The 25,939-nt window shown below is 45.4% G+C and overlaps 1 protein-coding gene across 7 annotated transcripts in view; it reads left to right on the top strand.

Moving 5' to 3' along the window:
* CNOT1 (CCR4-NOT transcription complex subunit 1) overlaps positions 1-25,939 on the top strand; it is a 2,171,110-nt gene that overhangs the window by 861,088 nt on the left and 1,284,083 nt on the right. For 6 of the 7 annotated variants that reach the window (XM_069654658.1, XM_069654642.1, XM_069654635.1 and 3 more), the window contains 3 exons: positions 4,766-4,885; positions 5,519-5,641; positions 5,901-6,052. In XM_069654658.1, coding sequence (XP_069510759.1) covers positions 4,766-4,885; positions 5,519-5,641; positions 5,901-6,052 — 395 coding nt within the window. The remainder of the gene's footprint in view (positions 1-4,765; positions 4,886-5,518; positions 5,642-5,900; positions 6,053-25,939) is intronic. The other variant, XM_069654650.1, reaches the window with a different exon arrangement.

Raw genomic sequence — 25,939 nt, 5'->3', positions numbered from 1 at the left:
TTCTTAACTGGGTACCATTTGTAGACACAAGTAATTTGAGTTCAGCCAGACAGCTTAATATAGCGGGCAATACGGGGACATTGTTTCCTTTTATGAGCTCCTCTGCATAGGATTTGGAACAAGCCTCTATCTCAGGTTCCGTTTGCGAGATCTGGTCGTGGTAGTACATTCGGCTTTGCGCTTTACCTGGCCCCCTGCCATAACACATCGCCATAGCCAAAAAATACCCCTCCAATTTACACGTTTTCTCTGCGTTGGCTCCTATCAGGGATCTAAGTTCCTGGATGTCAAAGTGGGTCAGCTCATGGCCTTTATCCAGGAGATTAAGAATCCTTGTCAACACTGGAAATGTGGCATATGTTGAAACCGTGTCCTCCGGATTGATACCTTCAAAAAGCGGACCAATGAAAGGATAATTCGTGCCAGATGACTGAAATTGTATGGGGGAAGAGAAGGAGGAGGGGGAGGAGGAGGCGGAGGAGGATGTTGCTGGAGGATTTAAAAGGGTTAGTACCGTGGCTACCCAGCCCCTCTCTATCCCTATCAGGTGACCCTTTTTTCCTTACCCCAGAATTGGTGCCAAAAGATTGCGCACCAGAAATGGAGTTAGGTAGGGGAAAAAGTGGTGCTTTCTCAATGGCCTCATGCAAATGTACGTTGTCAAAACCTCCTGCTCTGGGCCTAGCAGGAGTAGACGTCCCTGTCGACAAGTGGACCCTTCTAATTCAGCAAGTACCACAGGTGCCAAAAGAGGTATCGGCCCCCATTTTCATTTTGACTCCCTCCCCTGTTTGTCCCATAGCGGAGCTACCCAGATTTTCCTGTACACTTAGTATGCTTATTAGAGTCGGTACTGAGGTTGGGCCTGTGTATGTCATTCTGTCCCCCATATTCACTTCTCCCTGTGGTGTAGGAACCAGACCTGTAACGGTTGCCTTGCACGTCCCTAGTGCCAATTGATCACTTATTTCTTTGGCATTGCTTAATGCATCTTTTTGTGAGGGTTCAAGTTCAGTCGTGTGGCCAACCGTCTGAGTGCTATCCATATTAAAGACAAAAACAGGTTTAGCCAATTAATGTTTTTTTGCCAGCTGAATAGGTCGAAGAGCCTTACCGTTGCGAAGCGTGGCGACCATGCTACGGCAAAGCCGTCAAACTGTTCTTGGCCAGCATGGCGCAATGACCTCACGCTCCGCCCAACCGATAAGTCCTTGATACTCAGAAGAGATATAGGTACCCAAGTATGTAGAGATGGGCTTGAGTGTTACAATGCAAGTAGACATGTTCCACTAAATGGCCCTCGGAAACCCTGTCCATTGCTCTAAGAAAACTACTTCTTGTTTCCACTGTCCAGAAACAAGCAACATATGGCTCGTCCGGCTTAAAGTTATTTATGAACACAAGTGATAGCCCGTTATTACAGCATGCAAATATAGTAACCTGTTTAGACTCCAATCAGTGTTTTCAGGGTCACTGGGCTAGACTACTTGCAGTGACCACACAGCCCAAGTATCCCTTTACACCTTCTTAACCATTCTGAGTCTCGTACTTGCACGAGCCCCCTCTAGCATTAGTGTTAAGACAATTTCTCGTTTTAGGCACAAATAAATCACACTAAATAAATACTTTATCACCTGATAGACCAAAAATGACATTTCAGAGCGGACTCCTGCGACGCGTACTGTGAACAGTAAACAGTACTTAAGGTACTTATGGGTGCGCGCATGTGCGCTGGTCCCTGGGTAATTATCCTGTAAGAAGGGGGCGTTGCCGCCTGGGGGCGGAGTCTACGTGCGTTGTCAGGACCTTTGAATAAATTATAAAAAGATATAATTCAGCAATGAGACATGGGTCAAATTGTCAGTAAGCACACCATAAGCACAATGTGTATGGGTATAGTGTGCACAAAGTGCACATGCATTATAGACAATCACCTTCTTCAGTTTCAAGTGTCCAGGCAAGTAGGTGCAACTAAGAAAGACGTCCTCCCGGCGGCCGCACACCCGAACAGCAATGCAGTATTCCAAACACCAGCTGAAGCAAAGAACGAATCCCCTATATCCTGACGCACCCAGCACGCCGCACCAGTAAACTGTACTTATGGTACATATCAATCTTTTGGAGCTCAGGGCAATCGGACTAGCGCTGAAGGCCTTCCTGCCCTGTGTGGGGAAAGGATGTCCTGATGAGGGGGACATACACACAAGAGGTGGTGTAGGGTCACTACCACTGAGCAGAGAGGCAATGCAGCTCTGATTCTGGGCAATTCAAGAAGGAATGTCTCTGTCGGCAGCTCACCTAGCCAGAGAGAACACTGTGGCGGATGCTCTGAGCAGGCAGAGCAGTCTCCCACAAGTGGGAACTAGCTCAGGAAGTCCCTCAAGAGATCTTCACCCTTTGGGGAACACAACTAGCGGATCTGTTTGCGTCCGTTGCCAACTGGAAGTGTGATCAGTAATACTCAAGGGAATTTCCCCCAAGAGGAGCTGTAGGGGACGTGTTTGTGTCGGACTGGGAATTTCCACTCCTGTAGTAGTTTCCTTCAGTCCCTGTCATTCTTCAAGTGATCAGGAGGTTGAGAAAGTTCAGGAAACACATGATCCTAATTGCCTCGGATTGGGCCAGGAGGACATGGCACACGAACCTTCTAGACATGTCAATCTGTACCCCACATAGAGAGGGCCTTCTGTCGCGAGAGGAGTGCTGGGTTCTCCATCCAGAGGTCAAGACACTCAACCTTCACGTTTTGTTTCTGAAAGTTTGAAGTACAAGGATTGGGACCTCCCAGATGATGTAGTGGAGATTTTGATTTCGGCCAGCAACAGTGTACCGGTGCCGTTGAAATACATTCTGCAACTGTTACAGAGAAAGCAATGTAGATCCTTTTATGTTTAAAAAGCCAGATTATTTTTTTTATCCTTTGTGCTTGCTTTGGCTAATCTGGGGCACCAGATTCGTACTATTGAAGGCTATTTGGTGGTGCTGTCCGTCTTTCTTCACACGCTCGTCAGAGGAATGTTCCTATTTCAAAATTCCACTGGTGACACCATTTCTAAAGGGACTCGCCAATGTTTTCCCTCCATCTCCTTTCCAGGGTCCAGTTTGGGACCTTAATCTGGTTCTAAAATGTCTAATGTATACACTTTTTTAAACCTATTCACTCTTGTCCTTTAAGGTTAACCTTTTAAACAATTCTGTTGGTAGCTCTAACATCAGCCTGTAGAGTGAGCGAGTTGCAGGCACCTTCGTCCAAGCCACCCTTTACTCTTCCACAAGGATAGGGTTGTTTTAAGGGTCAAACCTTCATTTTTTCCCAAAATCATTTCTCATGTCCACATAGGATAGAAGATTGTTCTGCCTTGGTACTGTTCCCCACCTACCTCATCCTGGTAAGGAGGAGGAAAGACTCCATAGGTTGGAACCTTGTAGCGGTTTAAGCCTTATTTCTAGAATGTCAAAACTGCATAGTCAACTTTTCTTTTTGATATACAGGTCATAAACTGGTTCAGGCTGTCTCTAAACAGACCTTATCTAGATGGATAATTCTGGTCATTTCAGAATGTTACAGGTTGGCAATGTTTAAGGGCCAATTCCACCTGGGGCATTGCTACCTCTGCAGCCCTGCAAAGGGGTGTACCAATAAAAAAGAAATTGTGAAGCGGCAATGTGGTCTACTATCCACACTTTCACACAGCATTACTGCCTGGAATCTTCCCTCGGTCAGGATGGTAGGGTAGCTTTGGTAAAGCAGTCCTGCACTCGGTTCATAAACATGTGAAGTAAAATTCCACTACCTCCTTCAAATCAAATAATGCTTTGGGAGTCTATCAAAGATGAAGAATACATGGGAGGACACAATCCATTCCCAGAACAAGTTACCTACCCGGGGTAACGTTCTTACGACTGGCTGTTCCTCACACGTATTTCTCATTGCTCTCCCAGCCTACCCCACAGTAGAATTTACCATGCTATTACAGCTTCCGATCCTTCAAGGTGGGGTACAGTCATTCCTGTACTTTTTTATGGGCATTTCTGCCGTAAAAGGGGGGGGGGGGGGACAGAACTGAAAAAATGCACATGCTATATTTGCCCTCAATGACAACATTCTCAGTGGATGCCTTCGAGGGGACATAGTCATCGATGCACAGCGCCCTCTGCCGGAAAATGAATTCTGAAGCTGGACAACTTCTGTCAAAATATGAGGAATATGTGGGAGGAACATCCCGTCAAAAGAACGTTACCATGGGTAAGTAACTTATTACCACTTTCCAGAGATCTGTTGAATTTACCTGGTCACTGCAAAGCTTGTTAACCAATCTGTGCTTCAAAAGGAGAAATGCCCAGATAAAACCTTGTGCATCAGAGTACCTTTCCTGTCCTGTCATATAGTCGCATGTGACCATCATACCTTCATTTGAGGTTGAAGAGATTTCAAATTATGCACCATGCATGAAGAGGCATGAAGCACTGTCTGAAATGGATTTGGCTCCTTATGACCCCTCTATACTGTGGTACCTCAGACATGGCCACTGTGGACTCCATTTCTGAGCGAACATTGCAATGCCAGACAAACATTAAATTGTAAGATAAGGCCCAATGTGCCAATGTTTGTAAGCTGTATTGTTTCCAAACTAATTTCATAGTTATGAAACCTTTTTCATTCAGTAGCTGGTTGAGAGCAAGTGTTGTAGCTCATTAATGCCACTGTTTAACCTGGTAAATTGGCATTGTGATAACCCACCATTTATAATTGGTTTTCTTTTAGGGCCAGTCTCCATCAATCCGCCAGTTGATCATGCATGCCATGGCAGAGTGGTACATGCGAGGCGAACAGTATGATCAAGCAAAGCTCTCCCGTATTCTAGATGTTGCACAGGACTTAAAGGTAAGAGACAAGTTCTGTCGGCCTTTGATTCAACCTGTCAAGTTGCATCATGGTTTAAGCGCCCCTTTTTGTTGAACTTGACATCATGGCAGGAAATAGCCGCAGTACTAGATCACTGTTTCTAGATATTGGATGGATCTTTGTTTTATATAAGTGTTATAATGGGGGTTGTTAGATAAAGTTCACTGTCTAAAAGGGTAAAAATGCCAAAGTGCCTTAAGTGTGCCAAACAGTTGCTGCTTGGTGTCTTGGCAAAAAAGATTTGTTGTCAGACAATGTCCTATTTCCCATCGGTAAATGGCCACACCATATCTGGGTGTGGCAATTTTTCCCTCACTGTTTTTTCTAAGCAGAAGGTCACTTAGTTGAAGTCTTCTCTTCATACTTTACAAATGTATCAGCCTTCACGGTTGAAGTGGGATTTGGCTAAAATTCAAAAAGCCTGCCAACTGTACCTTACTGTTTCAGTGGGGTATGCTTAAGACTACCTGCGATGTATGTTGCAGTAGGGTTTGCTTCTGGGAAGAATGGGGGTGTGGGGTGGGGAGGATTTATGTGACAGCTTGTCAGGCAGAGGGAAAGGGGGTAACATTTGATGATTTGACTAGTGGTCTCTTAATTCTCTTTCTTTAGGCCTTGTCAATGCTGCTAAATGGTACTCCGTTTGCCTTTGTTATTGACCTTGCTGCACTTGCCTCTCGACGGGAATACCTCAAACTTGACAAATGGCTCACAGATAAAATTCGGGAGCATGGGGTAAAGCAGGACTATTTTCTTTTCATTTCTGCATTTAATTTTTGGTGATTTTTTTATTTTTTTTGCTAAAGTGACTTAAGTAGATCTTAAAGTTGTAGAAATGTTGGCGTAAAACTGGTGTAGCTGAAAAGTGACAAAAGTATCCGTAGCAAATAGTCCAACTCCATTAGTGAATGCAAGTCAGCTAGGTGTGTTTAGATCAAATTATAGGATGATTTTCGAAAATAAATTTAGTAGAATTTATGCTTCTCTCCTCCAGGAGCCTTTCATCCAGGCCTGCATGACTTTTTTAAAGAGACGATGCCCTTCCATTCTGGGTGGCCTTACCTCTGAGAAAGACCAGCCTAAAAGTGCTCAGCTGCCTCCTGAAACACTTGCAACTATGTTGGCCTGCTTGCAGGCATGTGCTGGGTAAGAACTTAATTTCTGTGCGATTATCTGTAGTCGGACATGGTTAGGATTTCTGCTCTAGCGTAGGTCTGATCAAGAAAACGTGCACGCTCTAGTAAGTCTCTTGACTGGAAATCTGTGCTAGGAGGAAATCATCTGCTTCTTAAATTTAGCATTCATTAGATTTGTAAATGTTTTATTTCTAGTGTAGTGTTCATACTTTTATTTTTTTGATTACTTAAGTTCTCAGGAATCTTATGCCTACAATGTGTGCTGGGTACATAGTCTATAGATTCACATTTTTTCCATAACCCGGTAATCTTGTTTGGATTATAGAGCTTTATTTTCTCATAGAAAATTGTTGGTGGTACCCTTTTCACTGTTTGAATTGATGCCTTCCGTCAACCCGAACCCCATCAATGCTACTTACCGATTCCATGCTGGGATTATTTTTCTACTGCCAAATTAATCCACACACTGCATTGCAAAGAAACCGTCATCAATGGGAACATTGTATCCAGTCATTTGAATATAAAATGTAGTTCACATTCTCATTGGATTTACATTTCAGTGTTATTTCTGCAATTGGGCATGTAAAGCCTTGTAGATTCTACCAGGCTTGTGTAGTGATTACTATGAATGGACATCAGTAGGAAGTGCAAAGTATTCTGGTGGAAAGGCAGGTTGAGGCCATTGAGTCGAATACTTACACGGCTTTGGTGTAGTCTGTATGCTGTGATAATCCTTGGCATGGGAGCCATCGTGATACACCATGGTGCAGAGCTATTAGTCGGGATCATTGCTTGGGTAGTGGGATATTGGCTGAGTAGGTGGTTAATGTTATCCTGAGCTGTTGAAACAATGCGTTTGCAGTGAGCTTCCTGGGCTACAAATCTCTGGGCCTTCACAGTTGGGGTGTTCAGTCCTTTTGTGACAATGTGTTGCTCTTGATCCAACTGTGATCAGCAAGTTATGGTTGGATTTCTTTAGGTCCCTCTGGAGAACTTGTCAAATGCTGAGGTACCCATTGATTAGGGCTCTGGAGTCCTCTAGTGAAGCTATCCAATTCTGGTTTCTGTAGGTCCCAGAGTTTTTATGGCATCTGGATTAGTTGCTGGTTGGGGAATCGCTGCTGGAAGAGGAGCTGAAGCCCACAAAATCACCTGTTCGTGGGATACATTGCAGTTATTTGTTCTCTACCAAATACCCACTGTGCTGGCAGATGGATGGGGTTGAGTTGAAAGTCCAGAACTGTGGCTCTGGTGAGAGGCTACTACGTTCGCTTAGTCGGGGATTGAAATTAAGATTGGATAAACGGGAGTTAAAAGCAGCTCCTGAGCATTCAGCATTAACATGTAACCAGGAGCTAACACTGGGGCATGAGGAGCTAGTACGTAGGGTTTCCGCAAATCGAACTCCCATTGAAGATGCAAACATAACATTTTGTGTATTACCCCATATTGCCTAAATGTCATATAGATGTGTCCTAATGTTTGTTTATAGTCCTAAATGCTGTTAGCTAAATTCACATAGGTGTTTGTTCAGCATCAGTTGGCCTGGGGAGTCAAAAGTAGCTCATGGTAGCAGTTGGTGTGAAGTTGACCAGGCTCTTTTAGTATGTACACAGGAGCTAAATAGCTGCCAGCTTCCCTCAATATCGAACGCTGCGAGTCCTCATCCAAAGCCCCTCTAAGGGTAGAAGTGTATTGTTCTTGATACTGTAAGCCTTGCAGAGTAGATGCCCTTGTTTTCCTTGGGCAATATCCTAGTTGGCTATTTGAGTCCTGGAAGATGGTGACACCAAAAATCTGTGGCAGATTTCCCAGGCACTTGCAGGATCTTTAGAATTAAGGTTCAACTGTTTCTGTTTCTTCCATGTTATGAATAATTCCTTTTTTTCTTTGACTCACCTTGAGAACCCCCTTCCCCTGCCAGTATTTTGCTGGCTTTTTCTGCTTAATATTTCTTTATTTAGCATTTGAGTCTGTTGCCCCAGAATTCCTATTTTGGTTCCAAGGCCCCATTTTGAGACCCCTCGTGTTGGGTAAGAATGAGTGCAGTCCAATTGGTGAGGACTACACTAGACTTGTCATCTTGGTATTAGGTAAGCCTCCTTTTAGTATGGGCCTGTCCGACACAAGTTGTTAGTGTGACTGAGCAGCCAGGCTAATCTTAAGAGAGGTAATGTGAGCTGTAGCGATGTACAATTGAAAACAGAAAGTACACATAGTCAAGTAACACTTTAAGTTATATATAAACGTGTATTTATCTCCACCATGGGGTCTGGCGTGGATTCACATGCTAATAAATATTCCCAGCCAGGCCGGGAATACTCGGTAAAAAAAAAAGTTTCACTTTCGTTTACAAACTTTCTTTCTCCTATAAACCAATCACTGAGCTCTGGATCATACTGCCTCCAGCCAATGACTGCCCTCTCCCTAAGCCCCTCGCCTGGCAGCCATCTTCAGATTTGGTAGCACGTAAAGTGGCAATATGACCAAAAAGAGCTGCAGAGGGGCCTGAGTGAGGGTTCGCATGTGAATCCATGCCAGACCCATGCTGGCGAACAGTTACAGGTAAGTAACTTGTTACTTCTCCAGCATGTGGTCTGGCATGGATTCACATGCTCATGAATAAAGAATACATAGCAGTACACACATGCACACCCACCGGAGGTGGCGAGGCTCAACAGAAGCAATTACTCTTATCTCCTCACCATGCTCACCTTCAAGCAACCAGTATGTGTAGCACTGCTTGGACGTGCCTAGACTCTGCTATGGAATCCCCGTCGATGCAGTAGAATTTCGTGAAGGTGTGTGTAGACCTCCACGTAGCAGCCCTGCAGATGTCCAGCAGGGGCACACCAGACTGGAATGCTGTCATAGCAGTGATCGTTCTGGTAGAATGGGCTCTTGGACAGCCAGGCAGCAGCCGGTATGCCAACCGGTGACAATGAGTGATGCAGCCAGAGAGCCACTGCGCGATGGAAGCCTTGGACAAGGCCTTCCCTATGGTTCACAGGATCAAAGTTCCCAAAAAGAGTAAGTCTTCCGGAAACTCTTTATGGGGGCCACATAAAGCTGGAGTGCTCGAGCCACATCCAGCTAGTGCAGTCCTTTCAGCCTGCGTTGAAGGAGTCGGAAAAAACAGGCTACACCAAGGGTTCGTTGAGATGAAATTCCGACAGAACCTTGGGCATGAAGGAGGGGTGGGTCCGCAGCACCACCCTTGTCTTGTAGAAATTCAAATGGGGCTGCTTACAAGATGGGGCCTGGATCTCACCAACTCTCCTGGCAGAGGTGATGGCCACAAGGAAAGCTGTCTTCCAAGAACAAGTAACGAGTACTGTCTAAGCCAGCAGGATAAGAGGAGTGCCTTTAGGGAGCCAGGACAGCCAAAGTCAGTGGACAAAGACAATAGTTCTGATGCACTTCTACTTAGATAAAGTCTTGAGAAAGTTAGTAAGTTCAGAAGAAATCACAACAACTCAAGTGAGCTCATTTGTAGAGGGCACAAGCTGTTAGGCCAGTGCAGGTGAGTTGAGATTGACTCCAAAAAGTAATTTGCAAGATAGGAAGCACATATGGCTGAAAGGTGAAAACCCGAAGACCCACAGTAATTGTTTCAGCTGGATTCCTCCTTACTGCAGCTTGGCAGACCCTTTTTCTTGGACCTTGGTGACGGAAAGGGAGGACGTCTGGAAGGGCTCCTGCGTCAGTACTCGGGAGGGGCACTCCCCAGCAATGGATTTCCTTTTCTTTCTTTTTCACTTCAGTGTTTTGGTGCCTGTTCCTCAGTGGCAATGCAGAACAAACTCTGGTTGGAAGAAACTTGCTCCCTTGGTTCTGGACTCTGGTGATGGGACTCTGCATCAAGATTACCAGATTCCTCTGGATGGACGCGGAGACTTGGACAGATTCAAACTTTGCAAGACGATGCACTAGTCAATGGTCACCGGACCCTGGGAATTGGACTTCTGCAGCTCCGGTTATGCAGAACAAGTCTGGGGTTGCACCAATTGGAAGCTTGGCTTGAGGCTAGTTGGTCCCACCAGACCAAGCGAGGAAGTCGTCCTGAATGGGCCTTCCCAGTCGATATGAAAACTGGGTCAGCACAGCTGCAGGACTTCACTGGGCACTTCGTAGTCCATGAGGCTGCTGCTGACATCTCGTCACTTTTGATGTTTCTCTCCTAGACACAAAAATCTTGCTTTTTATGCGATTTCCCATTCATTCACAGTTTATGCTGTCAAGTTTATGGGGAGCTATTTAAAATCTTAGCGGAATTTCAAAATCAGCCTCCTCTCACGAACAATATTATCAAGGATGATAAGTGGTGTCAGGGCATTCATGATGCCTTTCTACTTAAGATTGATTCTCATACTGACAAAAATCAGTAAAGCCATTACACAATCCACTACTGATACCACTTCACCCAACACCTGTGAAAATACTATCCCTCCATTCTTTTTCACGCACTATACTGAAGAGAAAGGATTCAAAATCATTCAGGATCTCAAAGCCACATCTTGTCCAGCAGATGACTGCCCCATCAGTATTCTTGAGGAGTTTTTAGAGACCCTGGTCCCATGGATTACCAAACTGGTTAACCTCTCCTTTGAGGGTCTGGTGCCGGACCTGCTTAAATCGGCATGGATCACTCCTCTACTGAAAAAAGGCCTTGACCCCCAGCCAATAATGACAATTACAGACCCATAACTAACGTGTCCTATGTTCTCAAGATACTTGATAAACTGGCCTACTTACAGCTACAGGCCCATGTTGAAAAATACGATCTCTTTGGCACCCGTCAGTCCGGATATAGGGCTCGTCATGGAACTGAGACAGCTATGCTTGATCTCATATCTACACTGGCTAGCATAGCTGACAAAAACCAAGCTGCTCTACTCATGCTATTGGACCTCTCCGTGGCCTTTGACCTAGTTGATCACAGCTTACTAGTGTCAAGGCTCGGAGAGGTCGCCAATTGCTCTGCAATCGCATCCAAATGGATTGCTTCCTTTTTGGGTCCCAGAATGGTAAGGGTTTGCGTGGGTGATAAACAATCTTCCCCTATCTCTCAGACATGCGGTGTCCCTCAGGGCTTCTGTCGCCGCTGCTCTTCAACCTTTACATCCGGCCCCTTCTCGATCTTTTGAACAAACTGGGAGTGCAATATACAAATTACGCTGATGACACTCAGGTTGTTATTCAGTTGAGTGGCTCATACAGTAGTGATTGAGACCATTAACCGAATATATAAAGCCATACAAGATTGGATGGCTTGTAATTCTCTGGCCCTTAATGATAAAAAGACCAAACTCCTTATTGTGACATCTAAAAACACCCGGGCAAAACTGGATCCTAACTACGCCTTTTTTCATATTGCCAACAACACTATCACAGTTCAAAAGAAAGTTAAGACCTTGGGAATAGTTCTTGATGAGGAACTCTCCATGAAATCCCATATTTCTAGCATAAAATCTAGTTGTGGTGTTATAAACAAGAGAATCAGATATAATCGACCATTCATATCTGAAGAGAACTGTGCTCTATTGTCCACTGCATTGATAAATTCAAGATTGGACTATGGTAACAGCCTCCTGGCGGGCACCACGGCCTCTAATATTCAATCCTTACAAGTGGCACAGAACAATACCATGCGTAACATTTTCAATCCGTCACGTCGCACACACATCGCTACTTTTAGGAAAAGACTCCACTGGCTACCCGTTTAACACCGCATAACGCATAAGATGCTTACTACGACCCATAAATGCCTCAGTCTTAGCAGCCCAACCTATCTGTCATCCCGTATAGGCATCAAACCCAACGTGAGGAACCCTCGCTCTTCTTCGGCGGTCACTCTCAATTATTCCAAATTCAGGACAGCCAAATTTGGAGGCACTACACTGGATGCTCAGGGTCCCCTTTTGTGGAACACTCTTCCAGCAGGTATACGGCAGATCCAGAGCTATACTGCGTTCAAACGTGCCGTCAAGACTCACTTATTCAACTTGGAATAATTTCCTGACCCATTTCTCCTTCCTCTTTTCTTGTTTGTCCTCGTCTTGTTCTTGTTCTATGTGCTCCCTGAGGCCCACGGGCATTTTGGCGCATTACAAAAATTAAAATAAATAAATCACACAGCAGGGTGGCTGTCCTTTCAGGACTGCCAGCCGGCCATTCAGGACTGGTTTTAGTCCTAGAGACAAAGGACAGAAGTTTCGGGATCCTCCCTCACTTCTTGCCTTTCCAGGCACACTGGAGCCTGGGCGGGCTTCAGGGCTGAAGCTCGCCAAAGGCAAAATGTACAAAGGGCTCAAACCAGTTTAAACTTGCAGAGTAAAAGCCAAAAAAGGAATGAACAGAAAATGGTGAAAAAAGGAGACTGGGGCTATTTTGGGAAACCTATTCACCTGTGGGTGCTACTGTTCCGCTGGGTTTAGCATGCAGTAGAAATGCATACTGGTAGTAAAATGAACCACTGCCACCAGCCATTTAAAGTAAGTTAATGTAACAAAAAATGTTACATGAGAAGTGGGAGAGGGAACGCTCCTCCCCAACCCACCCCCCACCCCCACTCGTTCCCCACCCACCAGCACTCCACATAGGGTGGTGTGGGTTGGTCCCACAAAGACCGGGATCATCATACTATTCGTGGGAACGGTAGATCACCAAAGAAAATGTAATTAAACATTAGTAGAAGGCCAAGGGACTCATTAGTGGCACTGCACCTAAGGTACTGTTGGGGTGAATTCTCATTTCTGTGCTAATTCCCTTCAACCTTGGTGACACTCGGCTCTTTTGTTGGACTGAAGGTCTTTTTAGTTTAAACTCTGCAGTGAGACTTTTCTCACTCATGTTTTGACTTGATTTGGATGGTTTGCACTGTTTCTGGAGTCTGACAAACTCCATAGGCATGTACATTTTGAATGGTGACGCACAGTACCTACAGTGCAGTTTCAGAGAAATCCTTTAGGTTTCTCATAATGTTTAAATACCTTTTCTTGTGTGAACTACTTTTCGCAAGAATAGTAAAGTGAAATTGACTTTACTTAACTTTCTCTCTGTAGACCCAGCACACCCCATGGTATGTGGAGTGCTGGGGGTTTACTTAATAGCTCCTTTTTCAACATATGATTTTTTTTTTTATGTTGCCCTCCCGACTTTAAATGGCTGCTGCCAGTGGTTTAATTTTCCTATTATTGTGCTTTTCTACCGCTGACTGAACCCTCAACTGCAGTACAGCACCCATGGGTGACCATTTTTTTTCAAAATGGCCCTTGTAGTTTTTTTTCTCCATTTCATGTTTGTGAGGTCTTTCTTGGGTTTTACTCTGTGCGTTGAGGCAGGTTTTTGCCCTTTGTCTTGCTTTTGTCAGGCTTCCGCCCTGAAGTCTACTACTAGTGTCTGGAAGGACTGGATGTGAGGTAGTGTCCCGAAACTCGCATGTCCTTTGCATTCAGGCATTCCTAAAGACAGTCCTGATTGGCTGGCTGTCCGTCCTTTCAGGACAGCCACCCTGCTGTGATTGACAGACTGGGCTGTGCATGAATGGGAGAAACTGGCTTAAAAGGCGAGGGTTTTGGGACTAGAGGGAGAGTCGTCCACTGGGAGAAACATCAAACTAAGAAACTGAACTAAGCTGGCTGCATCCTGCTGGACCTTTGAATTTCCCAGTGAAGTCCTGCTGCTGTGTTGAAACCCTTTTTTTTCAATTTGCCAGAGAAGCTCCGGAAGGGTAGACTTCTCCCCTTGGGTTGGTGGGACCAACTAACCCAGAGACTAACTCGGCTGGACCATCGTCCCCGACTGGCTGTACTTATTAACTGCTGCAAGAACTGAGTGCCAGGGGTTGAGTAATCCATAGTCAGCGACACGTCTGAAATCCTACCAGAAGCTCAGTCTCCTAAGGACCCTCTAGAAGCAGGACCCAGGGAGTGAAGGAAGCCCAACCGGTATCGGAGATCCCCAAAGGTGCTGTTTACTAAGCGCTGAAACCGCAAAGTGCCACTGAACCGAAAGAGCCCGTAACTGCTGACAACCTCCCGAATACTGCCGAAGGAGCCCTCCAAACATTCTCCCTCTTGTTCCCACGACTGAGGCTCGGGAGCACGTGGACTAAACCGCTGTAGCAAGACAAAATCCAGCTGGACCACTCTTCAAACCAGAGGTACTGTTTAGTCTTGGTGTACTTGCATCATTGTCTTTGAGCTTTGCTTTTCACAGTTTGGAATTGCAGTGGCTTACTTTTAGAGTTGATTCCGACTTTGTTTCCACAGGCTTAACAGCTTGTGAATCTACAAGTGATTTTCTAACAAGCTCTAACTTTGTGCAAGACTTTGATTCTAAGAAGTGCCTCAGCTCCATAGACAGTTTCAAATAGACTTTGCTGTCCTGGCTCCCTGAAGACTCTTCTAGCCCATTGAGTTTGAACTTGTTTGTCCTTCATAGGTGGTGACTTGTTTTAGACTGTTAATGCTGGGAAAGGCTTGTATAGATTTAATTCTAAGATTTAGTTGTCCTCACATTTGCTGAGAACCGGTTTATCCTTTTCCTTCCTTAAACCTTTCCTTTCTGCAACCTCAATCTGCAAAGTAGAACCAGTTTGATATATAAATGCCATTACTGTCCGTGTGATTTGAAGTCCGGTCAGAGTGTAGTATTTGTGCCTTTTTTAAAGAACGCTTATTTAAATATTGATAAATAAATAACTAGAACGGAAACCCTGAGTGTAACTTGGATACTTGTGGTTACGGATTTCATTTGTACAGCTGTAGACCTCACATTAACCCCTCTTGAGATGGGCCTTGCTGCTCAGTCACACTACCAGCTTGTGTAGTGCAGACCAATACCAAAGGTGGGTCATCTAATACCAAGCAAATAAGTGTTGTGTAGTCTCTCAATTTGACTACTCCAAATCCTGTGTTGCTATACAAAAAGCAGATGCCTATGGAGTTTTTCAGACTCCATAAAACAGTAGAACACAAAAATCCCAGTCAGGAAAAATACATGGAGTGAGAAAAATATCTCACTTATTCAGGAGGGAAACTATCACAAGCCCTAAGTCCAGCAAAAGAGCTGGGCGTCTCTAAGGTTGAAGGGAATTGGCACAGAAATAAATTCTCCCTAACACTCAACTGTTTCCTTTTTTTTGCCTCTTTTGGTTCCTTGATCTTTTTGGTGGCCAGTGGGACTTCTCCTGAAGCTCACCTGCCTTTACATCCCTTTATACTTTGTCAGGCGCGTGGTATGGGATCAGGCCCCCATTTATGCCCTAAAGTGACTGTTAGCTATAAACTGTTTTTGGGTAGTAGGTTGGCACTAGCTGTGCTTTGATGTTGGTTTTTACTAAGTGTTCTTTTTTTACCACATTTTTTTAGACAAATGTATCTTTTTGGTTGCCATTCGGGGGTGGGCGGAAGAATACTTTTTTTTTTTTTTTTAAGCAAATCCTGTTCCATGCCTTTGTTTTCTAGGTCTTCCCATAGTCTAGCTGACCACAAGGTGGGCTTGATGGGTCAGTTCTGACCAGGTTGGCTCTTTGTGAGCCCATCATGGGAGCCTTCATATTGGTCCGAATTGGTTTAGACTAGTACATGTCCTGGACTAAGCCTCTCACTTCCTGTGATTATGATTTTGGCCCAGTGACCAGTATGGTTGGTTATCTGCTCTACCCTCTAGCCCCTTCTTTTGATTGGCTGTCTCGCTTGGAGCTTAGCTCGTTCACATGGATATTTAGGGTGTGCCCTGCCCCTAACATGTGCTTGCTAGTTCCTGTATCTTGGAAGTATATTTTGTTGCTGCAATTCCCACAGATTTTGCAGTTACCTGGCCATCCTAGTTGGCTGCAGTGGTTTGTGCATATCCCTATTGGTTTTTGTTGTTGCTCCTAGCAGTCAAGTCTGGATATTTTTAACTCCAGGTGACTCCCCACATCTCCTGGTTCGAGCGTTTTATTTTGGCACCATTTCCTTCTGTTTAACCACTGCATGCCCCAGTTTGCTGCCAGGATCTCCCGCTTGGCTGTGGTCTGCTGCAGCAGACTAGAGGGGTGCTGAGTGCCACATCTTCTGTTTGCCACCCGCCATGCCTTTATCCCAGCGACAGTTTGTTGCCATGCCACTACCTTTTGTGCCCACTGCAGATGGGAGCAGTCTGTTCAGCTTCTCGCTTCTTCCAGGAGTCGTCACAGCTTTCATTTTTTTCACTCCTGGCTTGAACGTAGATGGCCTATTAAGATGCTTATTAGGAGTCTGCTTTGTTCTTCTCTGGGATAGTCAAGACCCTGGAAAATGCATCCTGAAAAACGCACCTATGGACATGTAGCAGGGCTGTACTGCTTCGATGTTGAGAGCTCTAGACTGCACTGGGACTAGATGCAACGCCGATATAAATAGCCGGCACAACGCCCTGTGATCTGTTCCTTTTTTCTGCATGCTCAGCACGCATGAATTGGAACACCTCTACACAACTATTTATTTTTTTCTGAAACTCCTAAGAATATGACGCAATGTTGATCCTGAAGTCTGTGCTCTTTAAGTGCTGCAAGGATCGCAACAGTAAAATGTTGCTAACAGATCCTCACAAGCTACTTCTGCAGGGCCACAGGAGTCGAAATTTGAAGGGTCGGAGTACACTGTGCAAATTAAAGCTGAGCGGAACTCTACCAAGAACATGTCTAGTGCTGAAAGCCACGAGTGATGTCCTTTAGACTGTCAAAAGCTCCATCGACTTTTGCTCCCGTTAACGTTTTTTCGAATGGCACCTTCAAAGGGCCCATAGGCATGTACGTTCGACCAGTCTGTGCCATGCTACGCACTGTTTAGATGGATTTTTAAAATCTAGCCTAGTCGACAGGTGTCAGGCTGCACTAGTTGTAGTGAACAGGGGACTCTGGGAGATCAGCCAAACCCAATAAAGGTAAAAGAGTGATCATGTTGGGGAGAATTCTCATTTCTGTGGTAATTCCCTTCAACCTTAGATACCCCCAGGTCTTTTGCTGGACTTTATTTTTTTTTAATTTTAACTCTGGAGTGAGTGAGCCATTTTTCTCACTCTCAGGTGTTTCGACCTGATTTGGATTGTTTTTCCTTTGTTTTTGGAGTCTGACAAACTCCAGAGACATCTACTTTTTGTATGGTGACACACAGCACCTTCAGTGCAGTGTCAGAGAAATCCTTTAGATTTCTCTTAAGGTTTTAAATACATTTTTTTTGTTTGTTTTACTACTCTTCCAAAGAATAGTAAAGTGAAATTGACTTAACTTTTCTTTGTGGTTCCGGGACACTGTCTTTTGTGGAGTTCTGGGGAGTTACTTAGTTCCCCTTTTCCTACCTACTAATGTAAAATTTGTTTTGTTACACACTTTAAATCGCTGGTGGCAGTGGTTTAATTTTCCTACCATTGTGCTTTTCTATCGCAGGCTGAATCCTCAGCTGCAGTATAGTACCCATGAGTGACCATTTTGTCAAAATGGCCCGGTCTTCTTTTTTTTTTGTCATTTTCTGGTTGCAAGGTCGTTCTTGGGTTTTACTCTGAGCGCCAAGCCACGTTTGAGCCCTTTGTTCGTTTTGCCTTTGGCGGGCTTCAGTACTGAAACCCGCCCCTGGCTCCAGTGTTCCAGGAAGTGATGGAGGTTCCCGAAACTCCCCTGTCCTTTGTCTTTAGGAATGCCTGAAAGCACCCATTCCTGATTGGGCAGCCACTGTGCTGTTTGAGTAACAGGTAAGCTGTGCTTGAATGGGAGAAACCTGCTTAAAAGGTGAGGCTTTTGGGACTGAAGACAGTCGACCATTGGTAAGAACAATCTGACTAAGAGACCGTGAACTAAGATTGCTGCATCCTCCTGGACTTTTGAATTGCCCATTCAAGCCCTGCTGCTGTGCTGAAACTTCTTTTTCTGATCGATAAGAGAAGCTCCGGACAGGACGACCTCATCTCTTGGGTTAGTGGGACCCACTAACCCTGAGACGAACTCCACTGGACCACCTTCCCAGACTGGCTGTATTACTTTACTGCTGCTGGAACTGAGTGCCAGGGATCAAGTAATCCGTAGTAGAGTGCAACGTCTGCAATCCGGAAAGAAGCCCAGGAGTCTCCCTGGGACCCTCCAGAAGCAGGACGACCATAGCTCGAGTCCCCTCACTAGAGTGCAGGACTAAAGGAATGAAGGAAGCCCAACGAAGATCCGCGATGGTGCCATTTACCGGGCGCTGAAACCACACACTACTGCTGACCTCTGAATTGCTGCCGCAGGAGTCCTCCAGGCCGCCTCCCTCTTGTCCCCATGACTGAGGCCCAGTAACCCTGCATCTGCAGCACTACAACCAGACAGAAGCCAGCTGGACCGCTCTTCTAACCAAAGGTACTGTTCCGACTTGGGGTAATTACCTCTGTGTCCTTAGCTTTGCTCTTGCAGAAGCTACGTTGCTAGAGTTGATTTCAGCTCTACCCTTCACAAGTGTAACAGCTTGTGTCCCTACAGTGATTTTTCTTCAGGAAACTTTAACTTCGTGCAAGACTTTACTATCTAAGAAGTGCCTCAGCTTCATAGATTGTGCTCCAATTGACATTGGCTGTCTTGGCTCACTGCAGACTTTTCTAGTCCATTTGATATTTACAGTCCCTCAGAGGTGACAACTTGGTTTTTACCTATTCTTGCTGGGACAGGTTTTTGTCTAGACTTCATAGGAAGATTTACGTGCTTACATGCTCTGAGAACCTGTTTAACCTTTTTCCTTCCCTTAACCTTTCCTTTCTACCAACCTCAATCTACAAAGTGTACTAGTGATATATAAATGCCATAACTGTCCTAGTTAGTGAAGTCACCTCTGGGTGGAGGAAGTGGGTAAAAAGCATCTCTAAAGAGGATCTACTAGCTTTGTGTTGATTTTGGAAAAGTGTTTTAAAGTTTATTTGTTACATACGTTGCCCTTTTTAAAGAATCCTTATTTAAAAAGTATGGTTAAATAATTAACTACACACCTTGGGTAAGTGCTACTTGGCTACTTGTATTTGTGGATTTCATCGCTACAGCTCTCATGAATCCCTCTTGAGATAAGCCTGGCTGCTCAGTCACACTAACAACTTGTGTAGTACAGGCCTATACCAAAAGGTGGGTTACCTATTACCAAGAGGACAGGTGTTGTGTAGTCTCCCACATTGTTACTACATCAATTTTTGCCTAACAGGTGAACGCTAGGTTTCAAAGTTGAGTCTGGTCCGGTGTCGACAATGAGTCCACATAGTGAAATGCACAATGATTCTACTTAGAAGGGCAAGTACAAAAATACTCCTTTTATTGTAGGCCCAAAAACAGTATAAAAATTAAGCAGTTAATGTCACTGCACAACACTGCAGTCAATTAAATTATTTTCCCATCATTAGTTACACCAGTTCTTATATGGGTAGTGAATGCAAGGATTGAATATTAAAGCCCACACCATCGGACTCCCTCTGCTCTTGACACCATGTGAAGTCAGATTCTCTCGTCGCCACAAGAAAGAGCAGGCGTACCATTGTCAATCGTGAGGCACTGCCAGACATGGAGTACAAAAGATTATAACCACTATTGTATTGATTTGGGTTATTTATATAGCACCCTTTCTGCACTTGTGTGGCTTCAATACGCTTTTTAGGTTGGAACGCCCTCTGTGACCGAAGTCAGTGTACTTGGAAAATTCTAAAAGGGTTTGGTTAGATGCGTGTGCATTTTGCCGTTCTAGGACCAGGGTGGCTGTCTAGGCTCTACTAAGCTGCCCAAAGCGAGGTCAGGCACATGGGTGGGCACTATTGGGGGTTTGCGATAGATTGCTGCTGTTAGGAGAGTCGATGTGTGACCAGCTATATCAAATTTCTTTTGTAGGTAGTTGCTGTGTGGTTGTGGCAGGTGTTGAGGTACGTCCAGGGTTTCAGTCTGGGCAGCTGTGTGCTGCTAGCCCGGAAAGCTTAGCCATAGCCTCATTCTACGGTGAATGGTGCCTGTAGCCTGTGTCCACTGATATGGTGTGAAGTATACGTACCATAGTCTTCAGGTTATACCATAGACATGCTGGATGGTATTCAGTTATGTCTAAAGTGGGGCCCTGGATAGCTTTCAGATCCTGTCTACATGTGAGGCAAGCCAATATTCAATAGATAAAATCAATAAGAGGCCCTGGCTAAGATCCCCAGTCCTGCCCAGATGTGACACAAGCTAACAATCAAAGGTAGAAAGAAGATGTGGCACTGGCTAATATTCCCAAACCTGTCTAGATGTGATGCAAGCTAATATTCATAAGATAAAACTAAAATGGAAGAATGTCTAATATTCACAATTATGTCCAGATGTGATGCAAGCTAATATACATAGTATATAGCTACATGAGGCAATGGCTAACATTCACAGTCCTATCTAGATGTGACACAAGATCAAATGTATTCACAAACCTGTCTAGATGTGATGTAAGCTAACAGTCAGTTAGGGCTACATGTGGCAATGGCCGACATTCACAATCCTGTCTGGATATGACGCACTACAACATTTGCAATCCTGTCTGGATGTGATGGAAGCTAATATTCACAGTTAGCAACATGTGGCATTGGCTAACATTCACTCTTCCCCCACATCCACGACTACTCCAGTCTGCCGTGCCCCATCCAATGCTGCAGGAGCAGCAGGGTCACTACAAGCTGAGGTGAGCACGCCCGTGCTTTGTGCCACTCCTATTAAGATCCTATGATCTACAGATGTCTAGTATTAATCTGCAGCCCTGAATTCACTCATCTTCTGCAATAAGATGCTGCTGACTTCGCTGCAGCAGAGCATTGTGTTGCTAAGCAACGCGGTTCGTATTAGCATTTTACCAGCACACATCCACCGTTAGGCGGAAGCTGGCCTGTTCTCGAAGGTCCATGATAAAAGGCCCTGTTTGCGCCTGTTTACACTCAGGAGCGCGATGCCGTGCCAATACCCTCTTTAGTGCTCATAAAAGGTAGGACTCTGACTCACCCCCTTGGCGCCACTCTCTAGACACTGAAGTATTTTCTGCCATATCTGTTCTGTGCCTAGTTATCCCCGCACCACATTGCTGCCCTGTACTAAACCGTATTTTCTGCCATATCTGTGCTGTGCCTAGTGTTAGGGAGAATTCTCAGAAATGTGCTAAATACCTCCACTTTAGAGACCCCCAGCAACTTTTTGAGGACTTGATTTTTTTGAACCTGGAGAGAGAGAGACTCTTTCCCACTCATGTTTTTTAATGTGATTTTGAACTGTTTCTTTTGGTGGTGGAGTCTGACAAACTCCATAGGCATCATCTTTTACATTGCCACACAGCACCTTCAGTGCAGTGGCTCAGGGAAGTCTTTCAGATTTCGCAAAGGTTTAAATGCCTTCTCTGGGATAAACTGTTTCCCAGAGCAGTAAAGTGAAATTGACTTTACTTAAATTTTAACTTTCTAGGCCCAGCACACACTAACTTAAAATAGGGTGCTGGAAGGGGTTACATAGTATCCTCTTTGTCTAGCTTCTCATGTAACATTTTTGTTACCCTTTTCTCACTGAATGGCTGGTGGCAGTGGTTTTGTTTTAACTACCGTGTTGTGCATTTACCGGAGGCTGCGTTCGCAGCTGCAGTAAAGCACCCAAGGGTGCCATTTTTCTCAATGTCCCGGTCTTCTTTTTTCACCATTTCTTCGTGGAAAGGTCTTCCTTGAGATTTACTCTGGGCACCAAACCTGGTTTGTTCCCATTTTTTGCATTACCTTTGATGGGATTCACGAGCGAAGCCCGCCTCTGGCTCCTGGGTGGTGCCCCAAACTCCGTGCTTAGTTTCCTAGGAGACCCAAATGCACTCGCACTCTATACGGATTGACCGGCTCACTGTCCGGCATGGACAGCCACCCTGCTGGCTGACTGACAGCTAGGCTGGAATGAATGGGAGAGAACTGAATAAAAGGTGACGCTTTCGGCTTTGAAGGCAGAGTTGATCACTGGATGAAGGAACCCAAAAACTTGAAGAGGATGCCTGCTGCATCTCCTGGACCGTTGGTTTTCCCAGTGAAGCCCTGCTGCTGTGCTGAAACACCAAATTTGTATCGACAGAGAAGCCCCCTGCAAGGACGACTTCTCCCTTTGAGTTGGTGGGACCAATCAACTCCAAAGTATGCCACCTGGACATCCTTTTCAGAGTTGCTGCTGGAAACTGAAAATCCAGGAAGTTGGCCAAGAGCTCCAGGAAGATCCCTCCCCCAGGCTCCCGGAAGCAGGACTGACCGAGCCTGAGCCATCTCAACAGTGTGGAACCCCAGAAGCAAGGAAATTCCATCTTGACAGCCACGGCGTTGCTATTTGCGGTAGTCCCGAGGAGCTGAAACATTGTAGTGCCACTTGTTGGAAAGGTTGCCGGTTGCAAGCGGTGACCGTCCCATTGCAGAGCAGGAGTCCCCAGAAGTCCTCCCTCTTGTCCCCACGACTGAGGCTCAGGAACAGTGAGATTTGCAGAGCCGCACAGGAAAAGAAGTCATCTGCTGCACTTTTTCTTCATTACAAAGGTAAAGTGTGAGAGAACTTAACTCTCATTGTAGAGTTGCTTGCATCGTCTACCTCTCACGTCTAATCAGCTTGTGGCCCTACATTAGATTCTTCTTTTCTTCAAAGACTTCTAAAACATTGTGCAAAATCTTTTTCCACTTACCTACCAGAAGTGCTGGTTTAGACTGTTATACTGAATGATTCTACTTGGGGGAATCCAAAAGTATTTGCCTGCTTAAGAATATTTGTGGTTTCTTGTTCTAATAACCTTTTTCTTTTGTCAACTGCTAAGAGTATTCTAAATGCAAACAGTAAGATATTCATGCCCCCAGCACTATAGCTATTTAAGTCACCTGAGGGTCTAGGTTGTGCCTGTGGGCCATCCCAAAAGGGTCTTTACTGGTTTAGAAACTAAGAGTGTATAGTATTGAGGTGCATTGGTTTTACTGTTTATATTGCTCCCTTCTGAAGGCTTATTTGAACTGATAATTGTTTATTCAAGAAACCTTGTGTGTGTTTATTTGAATACTTGTCACTGTCAATCGCTGTGTAACTCCCCTACAGCTCATGACCCCTCTTGAGATTAACCTGGCTGCTCAACATGCTACCAAATCTGTGTAGTACAAGTTTTTTCCAAAGGTTGGGTTTCCTATACCTGTAGTCAGATTTGTGTGTAGTGCACCCAAAGGGTACTTCATACAAGCTTTGCCTAACACCTAGTTAGTCCTGCATCACTTTGCTGCCTTGTAGTAAAGTTTTTTCTGCCATCTGTGCTGTGCCTTCTGTGCCGCCCTACCCCTCGTACTTTATCTCTAGCATTGTTGTGCCCTTAAATTCCACTCTGCCCAAACCAGTGCTGTGCACGCCCCCTACCTACCAATGCATCCTACTGCTATACCCAGGCCACCACACATGTACTCACCAGTACTCTCCGCACACCATTCTCTCACTATACCCCTTCACTGCGATCGTTAGCACACTAGCCACACTCCTGCATTTGAACCCAACCACCACATTGACGTCCAACATACACCTCACCACCCTCTCATCTCAAGCTCACAAGGTCAGACCCCACTGCCCACATGTACCATCTCTGTCCTTTCAGTCTCCCAATCACCTCAAGACTCAAAGCATGCACCGTGCCTTTGGTACACCATACCCTCTCTAATTTCATGGCCAGTAGAAATCTCAAACTAGGAAACTAGGCTCCCACCTCATACTCCCCCCCCCCCCCCCCCCTTACACCCCTGTCGAACCCACTTATGGCAGATTCGCACCACCACGCTGTCCCCACCTCCCCCCACATCCCACCTGCACTCTCTCCTGATACTACCAATCTTATCCACCCCACCACCTCCTTAGCCTCCCCATCCTGCACTCCACAAGCCCCCCAAACACTTCCCACCCTAAAAGAAAAAGATCAAGCCTCCCCACACCCTCAAATGTGCTCTTATCAACGCCAGATCTCTCACCGCCTTCAAGATTAACGATCTCATTACCATTCTCGATTTAGACCTACTCGCCATCACGGAAATGTAGCTCCATTAAGCATCCGACCCAGCCATCTTGCTCTCCCACAAGGTTACTCCATCCTCAGACAGGACAGAGATCCTCAAAGGTGGAGGTGTAGCTCTCGTAACCAAGGATGAACTCCTTTATAAGGATGTGTAATCGCACCTGGGAAGGGAACGCTGACCTCCCCTTTACCAAGCTGTGTCTGTCCCCTAACTGCACTATAAATATCCACATAGTTTATAGGCCCCCCTGGAATAGCCCCCGACTTTCAGGAGCACCTCCTCCATGTCCTAAGTAATCTAAGAAAACTCAGCGAAAACCATCTTACTTGGTGACCTCAATCTAGGTATCATTGACCCCAAGGACAAAGCAGCCTCAGCCCTAGCTAAAGAACTAAAAAAACTTGGGTTCTCACAAAGTTACTCACTCTACCCACTGCAAAGGTTGCACCCTGGATTGGGTGGCAGACCTCAATTGCTCATCCACTGTAATCTCCAACTCAGTTTACCCATGGACGGACCAGAACTGCATCCAATTCTCCTTCCCCACCGAGCCTACTGCTAAAGTACTCTTATGCACCCCCCCCCCGCAGCTATGGTTAGAAGATCCAAAAAAATTAACTAAAGACAACCTTCTTCCTTCTGAACGTCCAAGAACTTAAACCTCCATTCGCCAATGACCCCAATGCGCTCAATTAAATCTATTCTTTCACCCTCCCCAAAGCCATTGACGACATAGCCCCGATTGAAGCAAGAAAAGAAATCCATGCATACCAACTCATGGTTCACGGATTACTTGCTAGCCCTTCGCACTAGAAAACGGATAGCTCTAGCCAACTGGCAGACCAACTCCAGTGACCCCACTAAGGTTGAATTCAAAAGGCGATCTACCCTATATAAAAAAGCTATATTCAATTCAAAGTCGAACGCCTTCAACCTAAGTATCTCTAACGCTAACTCTAAATCTAAGGAATTGTTTTGCAGTTTCAAAGCCCTCACCACCACACCCACCAGCCCTGATGAGATCATGAAAGATTAAGCCTGGTGTTCCAGCATACAGGCAGCCTTTCCAAGCAATATCGCTCTCCTCCAAGATAAAATTCAGACAACACAAAACGCTACTCAAACCCGAGCACCCTGCTGTGCCTAGCGCCCCCTTTCTTAAGCCCCCTACCCCTCTTCTCCTTAAGAGACATTTCAGAACAGTAAGTCCTAGACCACCTCCAACATCTCAAACCCTCCACGTGTAAAGGAGACTTCTGTCCACCCAACATTATTAAAGACTCTGGCTCCTCATCACAGCCTTCATTAACGCCTCATTTACCACCTGCTCTGTCCCGTCCAGCTTAAAAGAAGCATGCGTCTGCCCCCTCCTCAAAAAACCTTCCCTAGACCCATCCTCCCTCAATAACTACTGCACTATCACCACTGTCCCATTCCTCCTCACAATCCTAGATGTCCTAGATAAAGCTACCCACAACCAGATCCAGCACTTCTTAGAATCCAATGCCATTTTAGGGAAAAGGCAATCAGGATACCGTAAAGGCCATGGCTCTGAAACCGCCTTACTGGATCTTAAAAATCAGATAACCGAGATAATGGACAAAGGCAAGCCAGCCCCCTTACTGCTTCTGGACCCATCAGCTGCATTTGATCTCGATCACAAAATCCTTAGCACCCATCTCACCAATGAAGCCCACTTCTATAAACAGGCCTCCTCCTGGATAACTTCCTTCCTTGAAGGTAGAGCCATGAAGGTCTTCTCGGACCAGGCAAACGCAGCTCCTGCCACCGTCCAGTGCAGAGTTCCCCAGGGCTCTTGCACAGCGCCAACCCTTTACAACCTATTTACCAAGCCCCTTTTCGACAACCTGTA

The sequence above is a fragment of the Ambystoma mexicanum genome, chromosome 1p (assembly GCF_040938575.1).
Source record: "Ambystoma mexicanum isolate Mex_15411 chromosome 1p, UKY_AmexF1_1, whole genome shotgun sequence".
Classification (NCBI taxonomy): domain Eukaryota; kingdom Metazoa; phylum Chordata; class Amphibia; order Caudata; family Ambystomatidae; genus Ambystoma; species Ambystoma mexicanum.
Note: the sequence above shows the minus strand (reverse complement) of the source record. Positions and strands in the feature narration are given on the sequence as shown.